We start from the raw sequence: 18,590 nt of genomic DNA, 5'->3' as shown, positions 1-18,590 counted from the left end.
AATAGGTTTGTCTTGTTGCAATTATATCATTGTAACACCCTACGTTGAGATTAACACCCCATGCTAATATTATTGTGTTTGATTTGATTGGTGTTCAAAAGTATGGGAAATAACATCTTTTAAAATGTTGGTATATATCTTTTTGAAATAACATTATTGTTAGTGAGGTTACAACATGCACCGAAAAACTTGCAATGAAACATAATATTAAAATGAAAAATACATAAAGTTAAACAAGAAAATACAATTTTTACTTAAAATTGATTGCTAGAGCCTAGAGGTGTCCATGGACACATGTTGTTATGGCTATGTGGATTCGCCTTCGGAAGTATGGGTTCATCATCTATGTAAGGTCAATCTATCTTCTTTGGAGAACTTGCGGGCGTGTAGTACACCTGTAAAAACCGAACCGCCGACCTTTCGTCCCTAGACGTAGGCCAAATGACACCAGTCAAATCTTACTCCACGATGACGAGGTGTCCTTTCGGGCACTAGCAAGCTCCCCTTACTTACTATTTTTTTTATACCAAAATTGGATTCATAGATGCAGATGGATGTCACCACCATAAACGCCAAATTCTACTTTTCTTCTTTGGCAGATTCCAATTTTCTGAATATCTACACGTCCCCAAAAATTTAGGGTTCACAATCAAAGTTTTGCTTTCATCATCAATCCGGATTAAAAAAACATGCGGTTCTATTTATCCGGATGTTCTAACTGGCACCTCGGTTTCAGTAGATTGAATTCAGTAAGTTTCATTCTCTCACTCTATCCATCTCTTCTTATCTCTACGGATTGTTAGTTCAGTTTTGAATTTATGTTTCTATTCCTGAATTTGAATTACTTGTGATTGAGCTGATTACAAAGAATTGGTAGTGTCAGCGAGGGTTATTTATCGTTCCCCTTTAGGGGTTGAAGGGTTAAGTATTTTCATACCATTTCCCGATTAGAAAGGGGAAAAAGTAGAACAATTGTTCTACGTCTTTAACTTTTGAGAAAATTTTGAAATCATCAAGAAAGGTATGCATCGGTGAAGATCAATAGTCCAATATTTATTCCTCTTCTTGCTCCTTTTTAATTAGTTCCCAAACAACAAAGAACAATTGAACAATTCTTTGATAAGCTGCAATACACGAAAGGATAATTAACTCATTTACCTTCGATAAACAGGCGAAATCTAGAATAAAATCCTACTTCCAGTTAGGATCTGATCATGGCAAGCTTCTTACCACAAATCATATGGAAAGTTCTTGGACAAGAACGTATGCAACTATGCCTGAAAAGATCCCAGAAGATGATCCAATTTCAAATATGTTGGTTGATTCATTTGGAAGACATCACACTTATTTAAGAATCTCCTTAACAGAACGCTGCAACCTACGTTGCCAATATTGTATGCCAGCTGAAGGCGTGGAGCTGACACCTGGATCCAAGGTTATGTCACAGAATGAGATTGTACGTTTAGCAAGTTTATTTGTACATTCTGGAGTCAACAAAATCCGGTTGACTGGTGGGGAGCCCAGCATTCGAAAGGACATTGAAGAAATCTGCTCACAGCTTTCTAACTTAAGAGGTCTAAAAACTCTTGCCATGACTACAAATGGGCTCACTTTAGCAAGAAAGCTTCCAAAGCTAAAAGAATGTGGCCTTAATCTGCTTAATATCAGCTTAGACACACTGGTTCCAGCAAAATTTGAATTCATGACAAGGCGAAAAGGGCATGAAAGGGTAATGGAGTCAATTTACACAGCAGTAGACCTAGGCTACAACCCTGTTAAGGTATGCAGCATCTTATTGGTTTTTTCAGTTTTTGGGTATTGATTTTTTGAATTGTTTATTTTGATCAGGTGAACTGTGTTGTGATGAGGGGATTCAATGATGATGAGATTTGTGATTTTGTAGAGTTAACAAAGGAGAAACCGATTAATGTACGTTTTATTGAGTTCATGCCATTTGATGGTAATGTTTGGAATGTCAAGAAACTTGTATCCTATGCTGAGATGCTGGACATAGTGGTAAGGTACAACTCAGGCATACATATATCATATATGATCCTATGTATATGTTTTTTTTTTCTTTTTTCATTTAATTTTTGTCGCTGATAATTATAAAATAAAAACAGGGTAAACGATATACAGGGATTAAAAGAATTCAAGATCACCCAACAGAAACTGCAAAGAATTTTACAGTAGAAGGGCATCAAGGCACAGTTTCCTTCATCACTTCAATGACTGATCACTTCTGTTCAGGTTGCAATAGGTTGAGACTTTTAGCTGATGGAAACCTAAAAGTATGCCTATTTGGCCCTTCAGAGGTATATATTGGTTTGGAATCTTTTGTATCATAATTTTCACTGTTTTAATTTTGTAGATTTTTCAAATTATGTTACTTTTAATAACATTTTTTTATTCAAAACTCATTTACAGGTTAGCTTAAGAGATCCTATCCGGGAAGGTGCTGATGATAATGAGCTGAGACAAATTATTGGGGCTGCTGTACGTTTTAAATGTTATTTTGTTTGTGATTATTTATTTATTTATTTTATGACATGTACGAATGATGCATATTCAGGTGAAGAGAAAGAAAGGGTCTCATGCTGGAATGTTTGACATTGCAAAAACACCAAATAGACCAATGATACATATTGGTGGTTAACTTCCATTTTTACATTTCAGTAAGTTTCTTATTCAACCAACAAATATCTTTTCAGATGTGAATTTTTTTGCGGGTTTTGGGATTTACACATGGAACTTATGGTTAAGAGTCTAATGAAAAGATTGGATACTTCTTTTTTCAGGTTCTAAATTATGGTTTCAAAGATTGAAGTGCTTTTATAAACATCTTCACATACTAAATCAAACACACACGGATCATAAGCACATGAAGTGTACAAGATAGTAATGAAACCATCTGTAGCCATGCAGTTGTTCCTTGTGTTCGTGATATTTCGTGTTTATATTGATATTGGTAACCAATATGTGTTTTTACCGCTTTGAGAATGACTTTATCTTGTTATTTTATAAAGTATATAAGACCTTAACTTGGATCTTTATTAAGTTTTTAAGCCCCAACTACTTGTCAATGTGCTTCTACTTTTGGTGGATATACTTAGGTGCTTTTAAATCAATCTTGAGTTATGTAACTTTATGGATATCGTAGATGTTTTCAAGATATTGAAGCTCTCAAATTGAGCTTTCCTTTTTCGAGCATATTTCTGGTGAATATGTTTGAACTATTCGAGGTTAAGCCTAATTAAATTGGGATATACAAAATGGGCATTAATAATACATAAATTTTCTTTTACCAAGTTAAACCGATTTAACTTTTGTTTTTGCCTTTTTACCGGGTTTACATGTTTTCATCCGGTAGGAAACGTATATAAAACTCAGGATGAAAATGTAAAAAGGTTTAAGTCGAAACATAAACAAACTTGAATTTAAACCAACACGTGCATAAAGAAAAAACAAGTAAAATAATTTTTTTAAATCAACGAATGAAAGTTTTGAATTCACATCAAAATTTGATCACCTTGAATGTATACATCTACATATATAAAAATAAATATGTAAAAAAATAGTTTTTTGGTTAAAGGACAAAAGTTATAAAAGAAAGCCAAATTATATATACCATGAAAAATAAACACAAAAATTTAGAAAATAGAAGGTGAAAGTAATATTTACAAAGTTAAGTGAAGTAGATCAAAGAGACATTTTAAAAAGTAGATAGGTGGAAAACCACAAACTCATAAATATAAAATATAGACAAAATTACATAAAAAAAAGTCATTATGGTTTACCCGTGGTCAAAAACTCAGATCCACCTAACTAAAAAGACCAAAAGTAGCGGTGTGATCAAAAAAGACATTTTATGCAAGTTTTAAAAATCACAATGACCATGTTTGTCAAAAAAAAATAAATAAATAACAATAATTGAGTTTGTAACACTTGGTAAACCACAATGACCATTTATGTAATTTTGTCTTAATTAATATAATACTAATACAATTAATTAATATAAATTCATAAATGGAAGGTTGTCAGATCGGGTTACAATACCATATTCTGGTTAGATGAATGGATAAGCTGCGAGTCTCTCAAAATGAGATTTCATGATCTATACCATTTAGAGAGTATTAAAAAATGCAAAGTGGCGGATCGCATAAAAAGTCAATGGATTTGAATGGAATTGGAGCGTGGATATTGAAGTTGTTGGATTAGCCCCCACCTTGTCTCAACTCGTTTCTGTGATCACTACATTTTGCCCTAGTAGTTTGGTTGACTCTTGAACCTGTAATTTAGCTTCTATTGATAAATTCACAACAAATCTTATCAGATCCAAGCTTGATCCATCTCCCTCATGCCCTCTTGGTTCTAGAGTCTCATGGCTTAAAATGGTCCCAATCAAGGTCATTCATTTCATCTGGAGAGCTAGCATGGGGCGTATTCCCTCAGCGATGGCCCTGAAATCAAGAGGTATTCACATTGGATCTGATGTATGTGGTTATTGCAATGAAGCTGTGGAGGATTCAGATCACATTCTAGTTAGGTGTCATGTTGCTAGTATCACACGTAAATGGATTCTACAGTAGTGCGGGATTAGTGATCGTCACTTTGCTCAATCGTGTGAACTTCTCGATTTTACTGCCTCCTGGGGACATTGCCCCAAAAAAGGAAACTATTTATGGCCATTTGTTATAGCATGTTCTGGTGGATATGGAAAGCTCGAAATGTGAGGATATTCCAAAATGCCAATATATCTCCTACTAAAGTTGCTGATAATGTTATCGCTATGAGTATTTCTTTGGTGTAAACATAAAGGGGTAAAGAATGATATCAAATGGGTGGATTGGGTAGTTTCTCTCTTTTTATGCTTGTAATTTGCTAAGAACTCTTGTTGTACTTTTTTTTTTCAGCCTTGCCTAACATCTTGTTAGGTTGGGTTCTTTTTTAATCTTATTTGCCGTATCCAAAAAATGAAAGGTTATTATCATTAATATACATTAATTAATATTAATATATTATAGAAATAACAATTCACAAATTGAAGGTTACTATGTACATTAATACACATTAATTAATATATTCATAAAATTAATTAATATAAGATGATATTTAATTGGTGGAATTTGAATAAAAAACAGAAAATATAAAAATAGCAAGTGGAAAAAATTATTTCTAAATTTTTTAGAAAATAACATATATCAAATTCAATGAAAAATTGTCATGTGATAAAATTGATATTTTATTAGGATAGATAAATAATATATGGACATATTGTTACTGATTAGTTTTTTTTAACCTATTAGTTTAGATAACGAAAAAGAACACAATAAATAACATATATACATAATACATAACATTCATATATACATTTATGTATGTTGTTGTATGTATGCATGCAAAGTGATATTTTTGAAAAAATAACTAAAAAGATTATATGTAAAGCAATCTTTAGATTGATTAGCTATATATAAATATAAGAACTCATAAGTGGAAACTTAATATCTACATTAATTAAGATATTAATCCTTATTCTAATAAAACAAACCTTTTAATCCTATGTGGCATCTTCTGACATAAAGAAATTTCAAAGTAAACTACCTGATTTGCCCCTCAACTTTTAAAACCCAAAATATCTTTATTCCTACGTCGCATCCGTTTATTCCCTAAATCTCTCCTTTGTTTTGGAAACTTTGTTCATTTTCTTCGATTAGATCGCCAACATGCCCTCTTATCATGTTCCTGTTCCTCTATGTGATTTGGTTTCTGATTTTAAAGTTCTCAGCATAAAATTAGGGATATATTGAAATGGATTTCTGTCTACATCTCAAGAAATCAACAACCAAATCTTATCCAAAATTTGAAACCTACATGTTGCAACTTTTTATGGATTACGAATACACCTCTCTATCCCATTCCTTCTCTTATCTGCCATAGAATTGATATGGCTCAAGTTTTCCTGAGGGTTATTAACGACTATGTGATGGTCTCCGAATCGATCCTCCATTCCATCCACAGTACAAACGATTTATTAAAGGTCGATTTCGATTTTGTAGATTTTACGTTTTTTTTTTGTTTATTGCTGTTTACTAAGCCCATTCCAGAATATTCCAGAATATAACTCCAACCATGTGTAAGGTATGATCACATTTTTCGTTTTAATAACTAATTTTCATCTTCTATCATCTTCTATCATTATATTAACACATTTCTAAATTTTATTAATGGTGTTTTGATATATATATATATATATATATATATATATATATATATATATATATATATATATATATATATCTGAAACTTTAAATCTTTTGATGGAAATCAAAGTACTTTTTCTCAATGAAATATCTTTGGTCTCATGTGTAGTGCTAGGTCTAAGAACATCACCAGAAAAAGGAAATTCTATAAGTATGCTTACATCAATTTTGTAGTTTCGTTTTTCTGCTTGATAGAGATCACTTGCCTAATCAATTTGTGAGGATTATAGTGGATATGTTGTTGAACATGGTGAAAAGGTATGTGTATTTGGCAGTTTTAAGGTATGTGTGTTTCTAACTTTTATTATTAGGATTTTGACATTGTCAAAATCCTTTTAAATGAAATTTGTATACTCAAAGAACAAGGATTAGGTTAATTATGATATGACAGGCAAATTGTCTGCCAAACCAATTTTCATGGGGCAATAAAGGTATATGTTATCTATTAGTTATGTTCTCTTGTGCTTTAATGCTTAAAATTTATTTTTTGTGTAATTGTGTATTTATGCTTAGAGATAAATGTATTACCTTATAACAATCATGTTTGGAATTTAGCATGTAGGTATCTGGGTGTCAAATTTTTATTTTTTATAATTTGGAATCATGTTTTAGTTTTTTGTTTCTAGACATGACTATAAAAGGAAGTTTCATAATTAAGGTGAAAATGTATGTGTGATCGTTCATATTAATTAATTATATATATAATTTGAAAACAATTATGTATAGTAGATTGCACATATGAAATTAGTTATGTGTGTTATGTATAGTTTTAAGATACATTGTAAAACATATCAAATATGTGATATTTTATACAAGAGCATGAAGATACATTGTAAATTTTAAACAGTTTGAGATACTGAACATGGTTAAATTTGGATAGGCTGCTATGTTTGACTTTTTGATAGCATCTTAATTTTTATTTTTTCCTGTTACAATGTTATAGTTTGAAATATCTATCTTTTTATAATAATGTTCTTTAAATAGAAAGTACATTACTATTTCTTACATTTTTTATGGTTAAAGACCCACTTTGAGTTACCTGGTTAGGATTTGGATTAGCTACATGCACTTTTGACCACCCGAAATGAAAACCAAAATGGATTATAATTTTATTTCAATTTTGAATAGGTTTTGAGAATATTTTTTATAGGTTTAGGATTGAATGATATTCTGAAGCCTGGACGTATATTACCATTGATGGACAGACTTTGTCTCTAGACCAAGTAGCATCCCATTTGCCTGAGGTAAGATGACTATTAAGTACAAAGAAATGAATAAATATATTTGACTGCAGGGGCAAAATGGAATCCAAAAGATTATTGGAATTGCTGTGGAGCCCTCCTTTCTGCCAACAAATGTATTCTTTTACTTACGTACAAATCACTTCCTTTTTACACCATGTTTACAAATATAATCACTTTATAAGAACTAGAATATTCCATTTCATTCTAATATATGGTTGCAAAAAATCGAAAAACTTGCAAAATATTATTTGAATCCATAAAAGTCTTATGAGTGTCAGAAAGGTGCATGCTATAGTTATGAGGTAAAACATTTTAAAGTGCTCCTTCAAAAGAAAAATAGAGAAAAAAACTCAAGAAATTCCGTAAGGGTTGAGTTAAGTGTTAATCTCAATCAATGTTCTTGCTCTCAAGTTTGACTTAATGTAAAATGAATATCTTAATTAAGTAAGAGAGGATGAAAGTTTACCCGATGCTATCAAGTAAATATATACATTTGATCTCAAAATTTGAATGAAATTTTACCCAATGTTATCAAGTAAAAACATACGTTTGATCTCAAAATTTGGATGAAATTTTACCCAAAGTAAAAATATGTGGTTGATCTCAAAATTTAGAGAATCTAAGTAAATCATGGTAGGACCACAATGTACTTGCATGAAATGGTCAAATTGCAAGATCAAAATTTTAAAGTGTAATATTGTAACAATAATAATAAGAAGTCAAAGTATGCGGATAGACAATGTTTATCTTTGTAATTTTGATAAATAAATTAGATGATTTAGCTTTAAGCAGTTAAAATTTTCATGTCTTAATAAACGTTGTTTGAGATTATATTTTTATCGGTTCAAAATATCGTTATATTTTATCTTTTTATGCATGAAATTACATTCTTTAAAGTTTTAGTTAATCAATAGACATGGAAAGAGTATTTTCTTTTTTATTTAGTGTTATGGCAACCAAAACATAGACATGTTTGAATTTAGCTACTACTTCTAAAAAAGTGGGCTTTTTGTAAATATGTGATTGTTATTATTAAGTAGTACTTTATTTTTATTTTCTCTAAATAAGTACATATAGAGCATACATCCACCATCGTTGATGTTGCAAGTTTAAATATTAACTATAAGTACATATGGAGTGTGGATTTACCATAGTTTTTACTTATTTTTTAATTAGTTTTGTTGGCTCTCACTACTTCTGATTTGCAAATATATTTGAGAAAATGGAAAGATATGTGCATGTTGCTTGTATGAGATTACTTAAATTTCTTTACATAGATAACGTATATCCAAAATTTAAGTAAATATATATATTAGTTTTAAACAAACAATACAATTTTTTTAAAAAAAAACTTTAATCTTATTAAATAATAAAATTATAAAAATATTTTACCTGTGAGAACCACAGGTTGTAACCTAGTAATATTAATAAGTATGATGTGATATTTAATAGATTGTATTTGAATAGAAACAAAAAAACATAAAAATAAAAAATGGATATTAAATAATTTAAAAAATCCAAAAAATAACAAATGTCAAAATGAAAAAGAATGTGATATATATATATATATATATATATATATATATATATATATATATATATATATATATATATATATATCAAACAGATCTTTTACATATTAGGTTAAGATATCATAAAATAAAACTAGTTTAGATCTTATCTAAAAAATAGATCAAACTTTAACTTTTTCTTAGAAATAACCAAAGATAATCATTGAAATTTGAACATTTATCTATCGACCATAAGATAAATTAGCAAAGATATGATTTTTATGTATATCTTGATTTGTAGATGGCTGCGAATAATATGATATTATATCAAAATAGATAGAATTTGCATTTTGCAATTGACAAGTAGTGTTTGTTTTTTACCAAATTGGCAACCATGAGTTAATATTATAAGAAAAATATGCAAACTAATCTTTAAAAAATTTGTTGTTGTGTTTTATCGGTTATATAAAACAATAATTAAAATACAAGTAAAAAGATATAGACAAAAAGAAAAGGAACAAAGGAAAAGGACTTGCCTTGGAATTTGTATAACCATCCCTATGGCAAAGGCCAAAGGGGTTATTTGATTATTAGAAAGTGTGAGAAGGAAGGATTTAAGGTGCAAATATGCATATAGTTGAGGGGCTTTACTCTGCATATAGTTGAGAAGGAAGGATTTCAATGGAAAAAGTAAATAATAGTAACCTTCCGTGTCCAAAATTACAGTCCATCTTTCATTTTTTGTTTGTCTCAAAATAATAATTCGTTTCTAGAAATAAATAATATTTTTACAAAAATACTCCCTCATTATTACTTAACCAACTAAACATTTATTGAAACATTAAATGTAAAGTAAGGACAAAACTATCATTTTATTATATAAAGTCAGTGGTAATTAATGTTTTTCTTAATCTGTATGTTTTTTTTCTGTAAACAATAATATTAAGATGAAGGGAGTATGTCTTTAAGATTTCCGAACTTGAAAATATGAAACCAAAATTGATAAAACCATATCAAATTTGTGGTTGATTAAATTGGGTTTTATAATTGATTTTTTATTGGGTTGATTAATCGACACTCATGGTTCATATTGGTTTAGACTTTAAAATTAATATTAGATTCATTATTTATTAGAAATTATCATTTATAATAACAATAATTTTTTCAACTAGCGATTGTAATTCACTCTATTATTATATGTCGTTGTAAATAACGACTTATTGGCCAACCAAAGGGGACAAATAATGGTTTAGTAGGGATGTCATCCAAAAACTTTTTCTTAACAAATCTAAATTAGTGGTGGCATTCGTATTTTAAGCCGAAACGTATAATAAAAAAAAAAAATTACACTACCTGTCGGAATCAGAGCAGTGATCTGAGACCCATCGGAGCATGTTTCCCATTCATTTGTTATTGTGTAAAACTTCTTCAATCCAATGTTTTAAAAACCGGTTTGAACCGGCCAGCTGAACCGGTTGGACCGGGAATCAGGAGAGAGAGCGGTTCAATTATCACCGGTTTTACATTGATTTTTGAACCGGATTGAACCGGCCGGTTTTTAAAAAACCGGTTGAACCAGTTGAATCGAATAAAAACACATGAAAAAAGAACTATTTACATAATAAACTTTGGTTATTTTTTTCAAATCTATATAGTTTTCTCTAAATAAAAACATATTGTAAATGTTATAAATTCATTTGATGTGTTTGTATTCCTCAAAAACTACATTTCGTTTCGGTATTATACTTTATTTTCTTTTTGACGTATATGGATTGATGTAAAACACTAAAACTTATGGTTATGTGTTATTTTGATATATTTTTGGATTCATCTACAACTTATTTTTATATGTATTTTTAATGTTTGAGCTTATAAAAATCAAATTCGTAATTTGTATATGTATGTATGTGTAGGAAAAATAGAAAAAAAAACATGAAAAAAAATATAGAAACCGGTTCACCCGGCGGTTGAACCGGTTAAACCGGAAACCAATCACCATACCAGTTCAATTAAAAAACCGGTTTTTAAAACATTGTTTCAATCTCTATATAACACACAAAACAAAAAGGTTGTTAACATTCAATAAAATGTAAAAGTCGTATAAAAACAATTAAACTTTCGTATATAAAAAAATTGAAAAAATAATGCATTGATAGGTTGTTTTTCCGGGCCAGTATCTTATTTAATATTTAACCAAAATATGATATTTTTTATAGTCTAGCCTGAAGTATACATAGCAAATTACATGCTCGAAAAAAAATTAAGTAATTCAAACTTCATATAAATGAGTTATGATATTTTAAAAATAGGGCAGAATAAAAAGAAAAAACGTGTTGAAATGCCACAAAAATATGACAGAATAAAAAAAAAACGTGTTAAAAATTAAGTAATTCAAACTTCACCACCACCTTACTGTCCACAAATGGGTGGTGTTCCTAGCTATTATTCAAAGTTTCAAATGCCACAACAATTCCAATTCCAATCTCAATCCCAAACCCAATTTCCATCACAACCGTCTTTCACACCTTCAACCAAAATTGTTTCTGATTCCGAACACGAAAAACAAAAACAACAACCTCAACAACAAAAGAAAGGGAAGGCCGATCCGAGAAGATGGACACAAAAAAGGAAGAAATTGAGTTAGCAAAGGCATGGGTAAACATATCCGAAGATGGTGGCACGGAAAATGGTCAAAATCATGATCAATTTTGGTTACATATCACAGAGCGATTTTGTAAGGGAATGGGTCGAGATCTAGATTATCGGACATCCGATCAATGTAACTTGAAATGGAATCTTATGAACAAACTCGTGACACATTGGAATGAAATGTACACAAACTTTGAAAAACAATGGGCTAGCCGAGAAACTGAAGCGAGTTTGTTGAAAAAAAAACACATGCTACATTCCATGATGATATGCTTAAGCATTTTAGGTTTATTCATATGTAGGAAGTTGTAAAAAGAAGCATTAGGTGTAGGGAACTTGCAACACATGAAGATATTGCTAATCTGCCAAAAAGAAGCCGAACATCTTCATATTCGAGCTCACACCAAGTCTCATCGGATGATCACGTAAGCATTAATCTTAATGATGATAATGACGACATCGAAGAAATACGCCCGCCTCCTCCTCATTGGGAAAGGACAAAATAAAAGCTTGAGGAAAAGGAAAAGGGAAAACGACATTTTCAAATTCGTCAGTCAGAACCAAGAGGTCGGTTAAATCGGAGAAAATGATGGCACAAATAGCACAATTTAATTCAACTTTGGAGAGGCATATGACTGAAACCATCCGACTTACAGAATATTCGTTTTTAATGCAAGATGTGAGACACCTCGACCCGGAAGATCAAGAGGCGGCTAAAGCGATGAAGCAGTCGATTCACGAAAAATATAAGCTAAACCGCAAATGAAATTTCGATGTTATGCTTTTTTCTATTTTTTCTAGTTTTTTTAATGTAATTTTTAATCTCATGTTTTTTTTAGGATTTCTAAAATGTAATTTTTAATTTTAGTATGATTTTTACAAAAGTTCTTATTTTTTATTGAAATTATAAAATAAAAAAATAATAAAAAAAAACACTCATTGATAAACCATAGTCTATAGGTGAAAATTATAAAAACTATAAAAGTTGATGTGACGTGGCACTTTTTTATATTGGTAAAAAAAAATCATATCCCTTACACCCTGTTCTTGAGTTCAACTTAATCAGAGAAAAGAAAAGAAATTAGTAGAAATAAGAAGAAAATAAAACAAATTAGTATTTCTGAGTTTCATTAAAGGATGGAAGTGGAGAGAAATGGGAGGATCACTTTCCCTCATAGCTTTCCTTCCGATTTGGAAGGATTTGGAAAGAAAGAACAAAATGATTCATTTTCCTTCCACTTTTCTCCAACTCGGAAACACGAAAGAAAATTTTGTTTTCCTTTCCTTTCTCTTTCTTTTTCTCTCGTAACTTTCTTTTCTCTTTTTTTCTTTTCTTTTATTAAACTCAGGAACTAAGCGTTAGCCTTATTTTCAATAATATATGCTTGTAGCAATAAAATAGGATCATTCTTACCTCAAATGATGAAGGATTAATTCAAAAACACCTATTAAATTTATATCTTCATAGTAAAGGACCATTAATATCATCTTTGCGTATCTGATGTCGTTCAAACGATCATATTAAAACTAATTACAATCAACACAAACACAAATAATCTCAAAATTAAGTCCAATACAATTTTTTTTATTAATAAAATTCATCTCCTAGTAATTTTATGATGACTATTTTATTTATAATAATTTAAAAACCATAATATGACTATTAATTAAGTAGAAATCATAAAATTTAAGAGATGATATACATTTTAAAGATTTTGTTCAATTATGAAATAAACTCCGATAAAGATAAATCTTAATGAAAAAAAACAATTAAATATTCTTTAATAAAAGTAAATCTTTCGGTTGTCATTGAAATACCTTGCATCCTTCTCCTCTTTTGACTCGCATAAAATCTCTATCTCTAATACCTCTCACTCATTATTTCCAACTCTCACACTTTAGAACGAGTATGAATGTACCAACTAGGACAACATTCACGATTATCAAAGATTTCACCGATGTACCCACAGGTTGTTTTACGTTTGATTTGTTGAGTAACCTCAACGAGAAAATCATGTTTGTAGAAAAATGCAAAAGCTCGAAAACATGTAGTGTACATTATAGTCACTAGTTTCCATAATGACGATCTTTAGAGATGATATTTAATCTTCAACCCTTCTTTAACAACTTCACATTCATCAGTAGTGTCGTAGACGAGGTCCATATCATAAACGGACTCGATGTCACAAAATAGATCGGTACTGTCTTCATTCTCCTTGTCCTAATCGGAGGGGGATATACTTTTAAGGGATAATTATCAGGTGAGTATGTCACGCTAATATCAATATCATGTGGATTACGTAGATTGACTCTGATGCATACATTTGCATACACTCATCATCTCGACATTGACCAACACCATGAAGTACTCCACACCCATGAAGCATTTTTTCAGCAATGCATACACTTGCTCTGACACTAAGTGATACCCAGATGATTGGATCGGATGATAATTACAATCAAAACGAATAAAATAAATAGAATGCAGATTTTTTATTAATAAAACTCTAACTCTTCATAATTCCATGATAGTTGTTTTATTTATAATCATCTAAATTAAAAGCCTAATATTAATATGAATGTATAACTCTAATTAGAGAAATCAACTTATTTAAAAGATAATATACACTTCTAAAGATTATATCCAATTAAACATATATTTAATAAAGATAAATCTAGAAAGAAAACTTTAAAATAAAATAGCCAGAAATGCATTAACATAAATACAAGTTTCGATTAAACTTGTGAATGATTTCCAAAGAAACTTAATAACTATCCTTCTAATTGGCAATTTGCTGCCGTGACTACTCGAAGAAAAAGTAAGACATAAGCAAGAACAATGCAAAATTGCAAACGACATTGACCATTGAAGATTGACAATATTCTGTATTTAAATTTATAATTATCCCTATACTAATAAAAGAGTAGTTCTTTTGCCATGTGTCATCATATTAGACCTTTTAATTAATGTGTTGCCACTTGTCAATATATTAGTTCTCTATTTTAAATTTTTTAGACATCCTCATTAATGTGATGCTATTTGTCAATGCATTTATTCTCTATTTTAAATTTTAAATTTTATATTAATGTTTTCATTAATCCACAAATAAAAAATGTGTAATATATATTAAAAATTAATTTTACATATTTATTTGAATCAACGATTATAATTTCGTATATCTGTTAAATTAACAATTTATTTAAAATAAAAATTTAATTAATTTCGGTTCCCACGGGTTATAAACTAGTATTTTATATTCAACTACTGGCTAAATGATTTAATTTATCGGTTATATATTGAAATTAATAATATACTTGTTGCGGAATTCATCAGCACGTCACAAATCTAATGAATGTAAGAATGTTGTTCACTTATGAAGTTCTGAATTCGAACTGACTTATATTTTTTACACAAATTATAAAAACCAAAAAGTAATTACATTCATTTTAGAAAAATGCAAATTGATTAATTAAATTTGAAAGAAGAAATAAATTGAGCTTCTTAATTAAAAGAATGGAAAAAATTAATCACATGAATGGATGCAAATAATTTATCTTAGTATGGCAGATAGTAATCATCCACTGTACCACTTTTCCTTGATCTCTTTATGCCTCCGTCTTCCGACGAAGATGATGGTGGCGACCCAGCCTCCATCACTGACTTCCGACGTTGAGTTACCCTCACTGGCTCTGCCATGTTTGTTCCAATCAGGTGCGGGAAGTTCAACAAAGCGCGAGAGCCACGAATCTTATAAGCTGCTTGATCATAAGCCACGGCTGCATCCTCCGGAGTTTCATAAGTCCCAAGCCACACCCTCGCCCCACGTTTCGCCGGATCCCTTATCTCCGCCGCATACTTCCCCCATGGCCGCCGCCTCACACCCCGAAACTTCCTGAACTCCTGAGGCGCGTGAGTCTCACGTCCTGCCTCAACTTCTTGCTTTTCCATTTCTTGATTTTCTTCTGATGTCTCGAGCTTCACCACCGGCAGGTCGAACCCACCGGAAGCCACCACGTCCCCTAGTGTTGCACTGCTGCCAGATGATCCACTGCTCGTCTCGGGAAAAAGATTGGAGATCTGGGAATCGTAGAGAAGGTGGTGTTGGATTGAATCAAGAAAAGAGAGATCAGATTCCGACATGAATGTTTCTTGATACATGTTCTGTGATTTTTAAAGTAGGTTATTGATGGTGAGGTTTTGAATTTGAATTTCGCTTGTGATTTTGATGGGAATTATCGTTGAAATTTTGGTAGATGGGGAGATAGATATAAGATGTATGTATATATATGCGAGGAATTTTAAGTAAAGTTGTTTTATATTCATAAGTAATTATCTATATGAATTGCCATGAAGTTTCATCAGCCATGCAACTATGCGATCTAAGTGCAAATTGCCTCTTTATAACACGTGGGGTTGATTAAAATAATTATGGAAAGACGGTTTCTGTTTTAAATTAAATTAATTAGAATACAGTTATTGATCGCATAATCATAGTTTTTTAATGCATGGTGGTTGGTTGCCCTTTTTAAAATATTAACTAAAGTTTGATAGAATTGGTACATTGTAATTAACTGTACTTTGGTATTCACAGTTTCATATTTGAATGAGTTATTGACCATACATTCATATTTTATAATTATATCAGTTACATTAATTATTAATATTATATTTTCTAGTTCTCAACTTCTCATGTCTCAAAAAACTATTTATGTTTGTAATTAAATTCAAATTAAGCTGTACTAAAAATGATCTAATTACTATATATAATGGTGAAAATATGAGCATGTAATTATTAATTTCTTTGTTCGATTATGTTATAAATTTGAGTTATCATTATTAAAAACATATTCATTTTTCTCTTCAACCGCTTTTTCAAATAAAACGTTTATGTAAAATATTTATATGTCATCTTATCATAAGTGCTGTTTAATTCATTAATTATATAGTCATTGTATATCCTGCCTTTACTTGCAAGAATTATCCCTTTTGACCAAAACAGGAAAAACTGATTATAGTTAATTTTCGGACAAGTTTCTTATTTAAGGAATGCTAGTATCTTATCATCTCCTCACTTGGATTTTTTTTTGTTACACTGAAAGCTTAAAGCATACTGAGATGTCAATATAATCAAATATCCATGAAACTAAATTGAATTGACTGAAACTAGCTCCCATAAATGCACTAAATTTATTAACACTGAGACAAACTACCTAGTCAAATCTAGTCGATTAAGACATTCTGGCTAGCAAACCAGAAGCTTTTGTGAGATTAGAATTACTGAATTTGTACGCAGATTAGTGGTGAGAGATAATGTAGTTGTTACCTTCAAGTACCACAATATTTATAACAAATAATGTAAACAGGTTAGCCAAGTGTTTTTTTTTTTGTTAACAACAACAATTATTATTACAATAATAAAAAGCTACCAAGAAGAAAAATAACAAGCAAAGATGGAATTTGGAGTTTACATGCAACAACACAAACCAAACGATCTTGATACTAAGTCTATTTTGCGTAAAGTGACAAACCAGCAACCTTCAAAATGGTTTAAGGGGAACATTTTAAATACAATAACCAAACAAAGTTCACCTTCTTAATTAAAAAGGAAAACATGATACAAGCTGCCAATGTCCATTAATCAAGATGGACGCTCCATATAAACTACTTCATCAACATCATTACTTATTCAAGAAGACATTATTACTTATTAGCATCAATTTGACAAATTAGCAATCCAAGAAACATGATAGTAGGCTTAACTACTCGACTAAATGTCTAAAAACAATCAACTTAAGCACTATGCAACAACTCTGTTATAACTAAGCATGCTTTGTATCGACTAATGGTTCCATCTAAGTTACGTTTTATCTCTTCTTAGACACATCTGCATGCTACAACATTAACACTGATCGATACCACATCATCGCACTACATCAAGCTCACTTCTTAATAGCTTGTGTAGTAAAAAAATCAGTCAAAAGAATTTTGGTATGAGTATACGTACTCAACTTGATTGTGATGTTAGCAAGAAGTCAGATGATCAGATAAGGATATTTAACCTTTGGAAGGACATATGTCCATTCACTACATAATTGCAATACAATATGTTTTTTTCAAAGTTGTTTTTTGGCACAAATATGTTTTTAAGGCGCCCATAATGTTATCCGTTTGTCATAAAAGAGGACAAATAGGTAAAAAATAGAAAATGAAGTTTATAATCATTACATTTTAACACCAATCATTTCCAAGTTGGAGTAAAATTGGTTACCTTTAATTTCATATTTCCTAAGATTGAAATTAAGGTTAAAAGTATCAAAATAAAAAATTACATCTATAGCGTAAAACTCTAATAGTAATTAATTAAATTTTCTCAAGAATGTTCGCTAGGCGGCTACAACAACCCCACGTTAGAAAAAGAAAAACATTTCGTGCTGGTGTATTACGTAAATGCCCTCACTCTCTTTTATTGCGTTTTTGTGTTCAATGAACTTTCGCCAAATCAGGGGCATCATAGTCATATTCCATCGTCAGCACACTGAAAAAATACTAAAGTACTGCTTTTACAGCCGTCAGATCAGATTTCAATGGCCAAAAAGACATGGGCTTGTACGTAATTTCAGATTAAAAAAAAAACATGTTTGACTAGTTTGAAGTCAATATTCAAATTAGTACAAAGTCCCACGTTTGGTTTTTCAGTTAATGAATAATGATATATCCAAATTGCAGACGATGCTTCTTAGAACACTGGATATGTACTTCTCATTTGGAGTTACTATTTTATGCTCAATACGTTATATATTGTTAATATTTAAGAATAGTTTAATATAAGCAAGCAAAGTTATGATTCTATAATAATTTTGAAATCTGGACCAGACAGGCTGATTCAACTGGGAACCGGTCCCGAAACCGGTTCTTAGAGGCCAAA

General features: G+C 30.4%; 2 protein-coding genes across 2 annotated transcripts; one reads left to right on the top strand and one right to left on the bottom strand.

Moving 5' to 3' along the window:
* Positions 1–331: 331 nt before the first annotated feature.
* CNX2 (cofactor of nitrate reductase and xanthine dehydrogenase 2) lies at positions 332–3,072 on the top strand. Its single transcript, XM_079039154.1, has 7 exons — positions 332–749; positions 1,172–1,780; positions 1,849–2,016; positions 2,124–2,315; positions 2,428–2,496; positions 2,573–2,675; positions 2,799–3,072. Exons 1-6 carry the CDS (start codon positions 690–692, stop codon positions 2,654–2,656), a joined length of 1,182 nt encoding a protein of 393 aa, XP_078895280.1. The 5' UTR covers positions 332–689; the 3' UTR covers positions 2,657–2,675; positions 2,799–3,072.
* A 12,037-nt stretch (positions 3,073–15,109) lies between these two features.
* Positions 15,110–15,934, bottom strand: LOC145101865 (ethylene-responsive transcription factor 1-like). The gene has a single exon (XM_079039153.1). The coding sequence runs from the start codon at positions 15,821–15,823 to the stop codon at positions 15,221–15,223; it is 603 nt and encodes a 200-aa protein (XP_078895279.1). The 5' UTR covers positions 15,824–15,934; the 3' UTR covers positions 15,110–15,220.
* Positions 15,935–18,590: the final 2,656 nt, after the last annotated feature.

The sequence above is a fragment of the Lactuca serriola genome, chromosome 4 (assembly GCF_051521515.1).
Source record: "Lactuca serriola cultivar US96UC23 chromosome 4, Lser_US96UC23_V15, whole genome shotgun sequence".
In the NCBI taxonomy this organism is placed as follows: Eukaryota; Viridiplantae; Streptophyta; class Magnoliopsida; order Asterales; family Asteraceae; genus Lactuca; species Lactuca serriola.
Note: the sequence above shows the minus strand (reverse complement) of the source record. Positions and strands in the feature narration are given on the sequence as shown.